At 41.0% G+C, this 10,780-nt stretch overlaps 1 protein-coding gene across 2 annotated transcripts; it reads left to right on the top strand.

The window, feature by feature from the left end:
• On the top strand, positions 1-10,768 carry znf644a (zinc finger protein 644a). 2 transcript variants are annotated; one of them, XM_079284678.1, is made up of 6 exons: positions 1-98; positions 2,220-4,713; positions 5,379-5,972; positions 6,785-6,910; positions 9,607-9,709; positions 10,531-10,768. In XM_079284678.1, exons 2-6 carry the CDS (start codon positions 2,223-2,225, stop codon positions 10,724-10,726), a joined length of 3,510 nt encoding a protein of 1,169 aa, XP_079140804.1. In that variant the 5' UTR covers positions 1-98; positions 2,220-2,222; the 3' UTR covers positions 10,727-10,768. The 2 variants fall into 2 exon arrangements, with proteins under 2 accessions (XP_079140804.1, XP_079140805.1); XM_079284679.1 differs by having other exon boundaries at positions 2-37.
• The last annotated feature ends 12 nt before the right edge of the window (positions 10,769-10,780 follow it).

Raw genomic sequence — 10,780 nt, 5'->3', positions numbered from 1 at the left:
CGGAAAATGGCGACTGTGAAATAGATGGAAGACGAAAGTAAGAAATTATTCAATGCAGCGTTTAAATTGTGCCCTGTCTTCATCCGCACCGCTCAGAGGTAACATTTGTTGGTTTTTCATCATGTTATTGATGTCTGTGTAGTGAGTAGCGAGGGACGATTGTCATGAGCTATAGTTTAGCCTCACGAATAGGTTTTGCTATGGAACAGTCTTATGGAATGATCTGCAAGCAGCATCCAACAACACAGCGTGACATGAACCCCGAAGATATGCAATGGTACCGTTACAGGACATGGTATAAATGATCGAATATGCTCTGTATGTAGGCACGTTTTGAAACGCATCCCAACTGCTGTGGGTTGGTATATAACTGAACTACTGTGTTGAAAGTTGTAACTCTGTACAAAATCCACCACCGCTCATCAAAAACCATTGACGAGGTCTATTTCTTTGCAGTTGTTGTTGCTGCTGTGTAAATGCTATAAACACCTCTCTCTGCCACGGGAGCATTCACTTGGTATGACACTTTTATTGCCCTTCAAATCCCAGACCTCTCACACTTGCGACCTTGTAGTGTTGTAAATGGCCACAATTAATTATCTTAGCAAAGTGTCAAGTGTGTATTATATTTAGCCATATTTATTTAGTATTCAATGAATGCTGTATGAGTCCGGAAGATAACGCTGGAGACATTGCAAGTGACTAGACAATTTAGTTTTACATTATAAAAGCACATTATAACAACTAAGAACTACCTATTGGGAACTGTAGCTCGTAGGTAACATTCTATATTGGACTTATGAAAGCCCAACTATAAATGGTATGCCTGTGACATATGCTAAAGCATGCTAAAAGTTTTAATTATAATCTAATCAGATGGTTGATGGTTGATTAATCTGCCAATTGTTTTGTTATGAAATATCAGAGAACAGTGAAATATATCCCTTGTAATTTCCTTGAATGTGCTAAATTCCAAATTATGAGCATATCTATGATTGAGGGATTGCCTCCACACGGCTCTCAACATGGTGGCAGCTGAGCCAGCGCTAGCAGCTAACAGTGCTAACCGCCCAAACACTCTAAGCAACAGCAACAGTGCTGACAGAGCTAGCAGTAGCCCCTTTCACACTGAGATTCTGCAACACTGCTGTAAAGAACGTCCGCCGTTAATCCGGGTTTGCTTTTTCACATTGGACCAAACAACGGCGGCACAATGCCACCTCAGTGGATGATGCACCCTGGCATCGCGGGAGCAAAAGAGGCGCAACGTTTAACACAACAGTGTCAGCACTCCGCGCACCTGCTGTCCCTTTTCACACAGATGTCGGCTCAGCTCTGTGACTACCCCCGCTGCTGGCTCATCGGCAGAACAACTCCGTCCCCTCAATCTGCTTTCGTACCTTTCATACTGAACAGTGAGTCCCACCATGGGTTGGGACTGCATTATTTAGGGGTTGCCGCTGTTTTAGCTATCCAGTGGGGCACACACTCTAGGACGTGCATGCACACACATGGCCTGACCAAGCCCCCAGGAAGAGCGCCAGGCTTTGAAGCTAATTCCGCATGGTGGACAAACGTTAAAATTACAATTTCCAGGTCCAACAACAAAGAAAAAGCCACGGCAATGTACCCATTCGATTATAAGATATCGTGTGTCCAAAGTTGACATTTCCGGGTGGCGATATAGGGTCATGGAGTGTCAAATATTTTGAGATTTTCTTAAAGGCCCCATTGAGATCGACTTGAGGGCCAATTCATTCCTTTGAATGGAGCCAGTCCGTTGACATAGAGGGTTCCAGCAAAACAACGCAGGGTTATGCAACAAGCCTCTGTGGTAACCAATCAAATGCATGCAAGTACACATACCTGCTAGATTACTTTGTAACACAAACACTGTTTGTCTACTGTTTGTCTCACAATCATTTGTGCCTTCATGACACATTTTTTTGAGTTGTACAACCCTGAAACTATCAAGGCAAAATTCCAAAGGCACAAGAATATTACAAAGGCGATAATTTGACTTTTATAATTTGAACATGGAAAAGCAACAACCTTACCCAGATCTGTTATTGCGCAGAGATCACCTATCTCTGATCGGCTATGCCTTAAATTATAAAGGTTTACGTTTAACTCTTGGGATACAGTGATAACTGTTGGTTTTGTAGTCAAACACGTTTGGGTTAGGGATTATCTAAGAAGGATCTACTTTTGTTTTTCAGGCCATGGCAGCTGAAATGTCATGTCTGACAGGTGTTGATGAAGACGACAAAGATGCAGATCCTGAGATCAATGCCCTCACACTCCTGCAAGAGCCAGTGAGAATGGCACAAGATTCAGCCTGTTGCACCAATTCTTTCGGCAAACCTCTGAAACAAAACAGTGTTCTAGATGTTCTGTCAAACACAGACATGTTGTCCCCGGTTGGCCTGGGAAATGGACCGTCTTCGCATCAGGCTACACAAGCCCATGAACTCAACAACATCTCCACAGAGAAAGAGGAGGCAAAGAGCATCACCCCACTAAAAACTGTGCAGGAAATTGATACTGCAGGAATTTGGGGTTTTGATGTAGACTCACCTGAGAACTCATTGGATAATTTTAGTAGCACCAGTGACCTTCATTGGGACCCTCACAGAGAGTTTATGCAGTTTCTGTGGGAGAACCATGGCGATTCACCTGGTGAGGAGCCTAAAGATGAAGTCTCTTCTGCCAACAGCCAAAGGAGAAGGAAGCGGAAAATGGACATGGTTGTCATGGTGGATCCCTCAGAAGACCTTTATCCTGAACTGAGCCACAAGTCATCTGAGGAATTGTCTGATGCTGAAGACCAAGTAGACTCCATTCCTGTCAGAAATTCAAGAAACTTCTCCCAGTCACAGTCGTCACCAACAGGGAAAGTTTCCACGTATCCCAATGGAACTGTAAAGGCCATCAAGGAAATTCTTTACAATGCACCTGCAAGAAATTCTCATGAGAACAGTATAGGTCATGGGCTTTCACCACTGAAGGGGAGGCTCACCATAAACTCTCGTTCAGAGGAGAAGCCATCATGTTATCCTTGCTCAAAATGTAAGCTAATTTTCAAGAAAGAGCATCATTTGCATCGTCATATGAAGTCTCATGTTGACTCTCCAAATATCTCGCCAAAGCCTTTTATATGCCGAGAATGTGGACAGTCCTTCAGACAAAGTGTTTCACTTATCGAGCACATGTCCATCCACAAAGACAAAACGGCAACATTTACTGAGATTAAAGGCGGGAATGAAAAGAAGAAAGAGGAAAAAAAGAAGCTGTTCTGCCCTCAGTGCACGTTTGTTACAAACTGCCCAAACACATTTGTGCAACATGCGAAAACACATGAGAAGGACAAGAGAAAGTTTAGATGTGACAAATGTAGCTTCAGGACACTGAGTGAGACGGATCTTAGTAGACATAGCCTTATGCCGCATATTACTGTTAGAAAGCAAATCCAGAAGGCTGATGATGACTCTGAAATCTTCTCCTGTAACATTTGTTCTTATAGAGCTTTTAGCAAAGGTGTTTTTCAGAATCACCTTCTGCGCCGTCATCAACAAACTTTAGAGGAAAATGAAGCCGAACAGCATAGTGAGAAAAACGCACAACCATCTAAGGAGCAACACGTGCCTACTACTACAACTTCTGTAGAAGATGCAGAGATTACATCTAAAATCTCTATAAAAAACCAGATCCCCTCCAAAAGAGCTTGTTCACCAAGCGACTCCAATGACATTTCAGACTTATTCAAAAATAGCAAGATTAAGAGAGGTCTCAAGTCTCAACTAACAGAGTCAAAGCTGGACAAATCCATAAATGTTCTCCTGTCCCGACAAAGACATGGAAAGAAAACTCCAGAACAGAGGAAGGAAAGCAATAATCTCATTACATCTGTTCAGGATTCCAAAGGTGACAACGATGACTCTGATCAGCTGCCAGGAACATTGACTATTAAGGTTGAAGATTCAGCTTCATCTCCAAATGGCCATAGGATGTCATCCAATGCTGCCGAAATAGATCAGTCAACAGTCAGAAAGTCACCGTCTAAAAGGAAGATGTCCATCCCATATCGCAACACCTCTGACCAAGCTTCATGCTTCATCTTACCAAAACATCTGCCAAGTCCCAATAAAATGAACCAAGAAGAGGAAGAAGAGGAAGAAGAAGAAGAAGAAGAAGAAGAAGAAGAATTGTCCGACTATCAAGACAAAGACATTTTCCAGTTTAACGATACAGATACGGACACTGACCTTTTTGACAACGGTATCAAGAAAGGAAAACAAAACATAATTTATACCTATAGCAGAAGAATGTCCATGCGGGGTGCCCTGCAGGCGTCTAAAAGGCTATTTGAGAAAATAAAGACTGACGAGCAAGACCAAACCGACCCTGAAATCAAAGAAGAGTGCATAGAAACGGAAGTCTTCCAAGAAACCATTGACTCCCACCAAATACCACTGAGTGGAGACTTCACAGAGGATTTTGATTTGGAGTTGGAACCGGGCAGCAAGAACTGTCCATACTGTCCTGCAGTCTTTGAATCGGGTGTTGGATTGTCCAATCATGTCCGAGGGCATCTTCATAGGGTCGGACTGAGCTACAATGCACGCCATGTAGTGTCTGCTGAGCAGGTGGCATCTCAAGACAGAAGGCCACGAATTCGACGAAAGATTTCAGCCTTCCGGAGATTGAAAAAAGGTAATTGCGTACTTATTGCATGCTCTTCTATTAAAGGGAATCTATGCTTTATTACAACTTGGCTTTTAATTTTATGACTCTGGCCATCCGTGCCATATGTTATTTCTGAGCAACAAGTAATTCCTCTGATTTTGGAACGTGGCATCAGCTCTAAAAATAGGTCCACTAGGGCAACAAACAACAAGGGGTCAAACAATCATACAGGTTGTAAACAAACTCCAGATTGGTCAGTTCTTTGATAAAAAGATAAGAGCTAACAGTAAAATGAGTTTACAGACTGACATCTTAAGTCAACTATTACCTAAGGTACTGAACATAGGCGTGCACACTTTGTTTTTGCTATGAAATGAAAGATTATTGGAGACATTCTTGGTGTGCTAACTTTCGGTTCTACCTCCCAAATGAAATTGTAACTATTCTGGACAAACTCGGCTTGTTATAAACCTACATGATTGTATGTTGCCCCATTGAACCTCTTTTTAGCAATCTATTCATAATCATTTGGGGAGTTCAATGTTCTCACTACCAATTCCACCAATGGACAAGGCAGCGAAAATAAAACCCAAGCTTTGAACTGTAGTTTTCTGCTATATGTACTTAAAAAAAGTTAAGCTGTGTTTAAGATTGTACTTGTTTAAGTTTACGTTTTCTTTGTTTTTTTTCAGCGTTACAGCTGGAGTCAGAATCTGAGACTGTTAAGACCATTCACTCCTGTCCGTTATGTGGGGACTCATTTGATAACAGGACTGGACAGTCCAACCACATACGAGGCCACCTCAAAAAGCTTGGTAGAAGTTTTGCAACAAAAAACAAATCCCCATTATGTTTACTCCGGGAGTTGATGCGCGACAAGAAGGAGTTCCAGCGGGCAATTCAAATCCTGGGAAAGAGACGGAACCATTTCCAATATGGTGCTTCACCAAAGGTGTCCAATGTTGATCGTTTCACGCCGTCACCCATTGGAATCTCAAAAAGTAATTATTTTCCAAGCGTTTGCGCTGATGCCAGAGCAGTGATGCCCACGTTTTCTTTAGTGGAAATAGAATCTGAAAAAAAGCAACTAGACACTAAGTTGGATGTTAAAAATTCACTCTCGGGGACGACTGCCTTGATAGGAATTCTGAAGAAGAGGAAGTGTCAGGAAGACGGCAGAATAAAGGGGTCTTCTCACATGTCAAGAAACATGTTGGCAGTTTCTTCAAACAATGAGCACAGTTCAGGATCAAGACTTGCATCTTCACTGCCAAATTTGCTATGCGGTAAGTAACTTCCTCTAGTAACCAGAAGGTAAGACTAGAAGTGGAATTCTCCACTTAGACACTTGATTAATTTTGTACAGTCTATAACAATCCTGTTATCCTTTTCATATTATTTATTGTCAAAAACTGTGTTGAATATCTCCATTATGATAATAGTCAATCTAATAGCAACTTACTACACAAACATGTATTTAACTTGAAACAAGAAAACTTACATGATACATAAAGAATGCAGTTAATGGGAAGTGTTTTTTAATTTTTGTGTACTTCGATTTTTGTAATATTGGCTTGCCAAGGGTCTGGCTCTATTTTCATGTTTGTGTGGAGACGAGGTTATAAAAAGTAAAAAATAAAGATAAGACGAGTACATAAAAAAGCCAACCATCTACTACTAATATCCTGCATCAGCTTTTAAAGGCTCGGAGGAGGTAATTAAAACCTTTACTCTAAAACCACACTGAGACATTAACATCTGCAGCAGCTGTTTCTAGCAGATATCTGAGTACCGATCATCAGATCTTATGTGTTGTTAAAGTAAGGTGTCATCAGCATGAAGGCATAGAATGACATTATCAAAATACCTTCTGATTATGTGGCCGAAACTGATGAACATATTGCACTAACCTTAATAGCGGAATAGCAGCAATTATACATTCATAGTTTGTTATATTGAACAAAGATATTTTTTTTATCTTACACTGTGGGACTTTTATGAATTATAAACTTGCCAAACAAAGGGAACAAATAAGCACGATGTTATTTAGGATTTCACTTATTTGTTTTTCTTTGTATTTTGTGTTTTTTTTTTACAGAGAAAGGTGAATTCAACAGGAAGGTTTGCGTCCACTGCAATGCAACTTTCCACAGTGGAGTTAGCTTGTCTAATCACCTCCGGGCATACACAAAACGAAAAAGGAATGCCTTACTTGACGGAAACAGTAAGTGTCATCAGCAACAGTTTAAGTTGAAGACAATGAAAACATCCACTTTAAGAGCGTAGAAGCAATCTGTGGCATAATTATCCACAAGCAGTGTTTTGATGAATACATTGGTTGTAGTGAGTTAAATCACATTCATTTATAAAATGGGATGTGCCATTGCTCAGCAAATCAAAACTTTGGTCTTGTGCAGAAGTAAATGTTCCCTCCATCTTCGATCCTGAGGATCCAATCCTGATAGTGGTGTCTCTGGGTTGGTTATGTGTTCCAATTAACACAATTGTTAATGTTTGGAAGGTGGGAAAACCAGTGAAGGTTCTCATCCTTGTTGCTGCACCAGCGACTCATACCAATTAAAACTTCTATTCAGCAACCTGAATGCTCTAGCAATTAGGGGTGGGAATCACCAGAGATCCCGCGATACGATATTATCACGATACTTAGGTCACGATACGATATTATCACGATACTTAGGTCACGATACGATATTATCACGATACTGCGATATTCTGAGTATTGCGATAACATAGGCCTATATTGCGATTTATTACTTTTTTCAACTTCAAACGATGTCCCCAAAAGAAAACTGTGTCAACATGTTTTATCTAATATGATAAAGTTTTCAGTCTGTTCATCTCACTTCAATCATTTTTACTGCAGCAGAATAGGATTGTCAAGCAGACAGACTGACAAACAATGTCATAAATGTTGCATGAACCTGACAAACTGAACTGTTTGTATTACTACATAGTCCAACTTAACTAAATGCAAACGTGTGGACTCAGTATATGAACTATAACTTATATAAGAGTTATATAACTCAGTATAACTTGCGACGCGTGGACGTCGAGGGCAGAGAGACAGTTATGCGCTGCACTCTCCCCATGAGGCGGCTACTGTTGGCAGATTTAACCCCGTTGTGAGGCCAGATGTCTCTCTTTGTTTTGACCAACTTCCGACCAATCACGCTGACCCAGGACCTTTGCTGACCTCACCAGAAAACAACTCAGCACCATCTAGTGGACTGAAAAAGCAATTGATTTGATTTTTCTAGTAATTTATTTATTTTTAATAGTTTATAAAATAAAATATCGATACTTGGCGTTCGTGTATCGATACAATATCGCCACGCAAAACATCGCGATACTATGCTGTGTCGATTTTTTTCCCCACCCCTAGTAGCAATAGAGTTTTCAGAACAGACAGAACGTACCGGAGTTCTTCAAAATCTCAGACTGGGAAATTTGTCAAAACTGGCCCCAAAATTTCACACACGCATGGACCAACCTTTAGGCACAGAAATAAATGATATGAGTTGATATCAACTTACCTAAAGGATACCCTGATGTTTTTATGTAAACAACCACAGTTGTGTTTACATTCACAGTTTCTCATCAAAGCACGTCTTGTGTAACCTTGAGGCCTAAATACGTATTGAATAGATTTCCTTACTCATAAATCAGTATTTTTTGAATATGTCAAAACCTGCGTTGTTTCTATTCATACTGTCTAGCCAGCAGTCTTTTTCCTCCTCCAGCACCACTTCCTGTCAATCAGTGGATGAGCATGAAACCATTGGCAGGAATATGATGTGCCACATCACTTGTGTGCTCAAACAAAACATTGCTCAACAACGTTACTAGTGGTCAAAACCTCCACAGGGTACCTTTAACTCAGGATACAGATTTTGTTTTTAAAGAGACAGGAACACTTGGCATTGTGTCATTGATCCAAGAACAAATAAACACATTCCATGAGAGTCGTCCAACAGCAGTATTTAAATTATTACTGTAGCAAAGGCACATTCACATATGAAGAGTCAGTTCATCCTACTGCTAGTTTAACTTGTATGTCCTGCCCAAAGCATTAAACAATTCTATTTATTTATAGGAAAGGGTAAACAGCAGTGTGTCTTTACAGAAATAATGTCCCAGTTACTCAGGACAGTTTTCATAACGCTTCATCGCTGTTCATTACAATCTCAAGAAACAGACAAGACTTTTCAGCCATTACTTCCTTCACTCAATCTTCCGACCAAAAAATGTTGATGTGATCAGACATGCTGGAGATAAATTCTGCCTACCCAGTTGTACCTGAGTAACCTGATCACTGGTTTGGTTTTTGACAAATGAAATCCATTCACCTCCACTGTGTGGGTATGTCAGCAGAACTCTCAGACCGATACCTCAAGAAAGCTTTAGCCAAAGCTGTCTGTGGGGCCAGATACCACAAGAGGGGTTGTGATGTTATAATTAGTGTACCAGTGGTTATTTGTGTCCTCCCCAAGGTAAGGACCCAGAAGGGCGTCAGCAAGTAAGATATTGCACAGAATTTAATTGTGGAGCTTGGTGGGAGGAGCGACCTCTTCATGGCAGAAAGCTTTCAGGACCTACTTTTCCTTCGGTCACCGATCATCACACTTATATCTGGGGCCTTGTGTCATAACTACTCTTGATTGGGCCAATACAGAAGAGACACAAAGCCAGACCATTCACCTCACTGTCACAAGGCGAAAACATGAGTATGAATAAAGTGAAGGCTGCTAAGATCCAGTCATCCAAACTGTCACTGAACATCCTAACGTTTTAGTGGTTATCATACACTTTGTGTCCATTTCTTAAATGTTAAATTATCAAGGCTGTGCTGTGATCTCAAAGGTAGGGCTGTAAAGTAATGCAGTGAATTCTGTCTTTCAGCATTCGACTGTAAAGCAAGGAGGCAACGCTCAAGGCCTGGCTCAAAGAAGAAGACACTGCCCTTACCACAAACTCCAGAGGAAATGTACAGGCTCACCTGCAGGTAGTGCTTGTATTTTGTTTATAATACTCAGTCTTTTTAAATGGTGGATAATATTGCATCTGCAGTCTAACAGACTTCAACAGTGATTGTTGCCCTGGGTAATTGTGGTCTATTTGCTTCTGTTGCCAATCTACTTTATTTGTAAAACTAAAACTGCCTAGATGACTGAGAGGCCTATTGTCATGGATGTAGCCCAAAAATGGTGACACTGAGAGTGAAATTATGTCTCAAACAATCATTGTGATGATCGTGCATTGTAAAATAACAGCTGAACCAAAACTGGAACAACTAAATCTAAAGAAAGGCCGCAAAACCGCAGAGGCCTGGTAAAAACAAATTGGTTGCACAGACTTTTATAGTAAGTTGACAATAAACACCAAATTTTGCACAATGAACACTGCAGATGACACTAGTAGTAGTTGTCTTTAAAATGAGTTATAAATTTAATCTAAACCTAAGCAATGTATTAAGTGAAGTTCTGATTTTGGCTGGCCTCTCCTGTTCATGTGCGCCAATAGAAGCATTGGAATCATAACAATATGCAGGTATTTGATCGTAAACCAAATTATTATTAAAAATGTAATTTAGACCTCTTGGTGGCACCAGATGAAACATTAATTGATAACTAAAGTTATTGCAATTCATGCTGAGGGGGACATGGCTGACAGTACAGCTTTTCATGGCTTCCAATCACTTTAGTCTGGATCAAAGTGGTGCTGCCGGCCTCAGACCGGTGCTCCTATCCCTAGACATGCTGCTAAGCGTGGCTCAAAACCACTGCGTGTTGATCTGTTATGTTCAATCTCTTCTTCTCTCGACAGGTTCTGTGACCTCGTCTTCCAGGGTCCCTTGTCGGTCCAGGAGGACTGGATCAAACATTTACAGAGACACATTATGAACACTAGTGTCCCTCACACTGGGCTAAGCATGGTAGAGGTCGCCTTGCTGCCCGCGGACTCCCCGACCCTCAAGACTGACCAAGACAGCTCTCTGACAGCCACACATGCTGCTTCATGAAGCCAACGGGGACCTTTTTAGAGTTCACTGACCTGTATGTACATTGGATGTTCT

Source organism: Melanostigma gelatinosum (assembly GCF_949748355.1).
Source record: "Melanostigma gelatinosum genome assembly, chromosome: 15".
Classification (NCBI taxonomy): domain Eukaryota; kingdom Metazoa; phylum Chordata; class Actinopteri; order Perciformes; family Zoarcidae; genus Melanostigma; species Melanostigma gelatinosum.
Note: the sequence above shows the minus strand (reverse complement) of the source record. Positions and strands in the feature narration are given on the sequence as shown.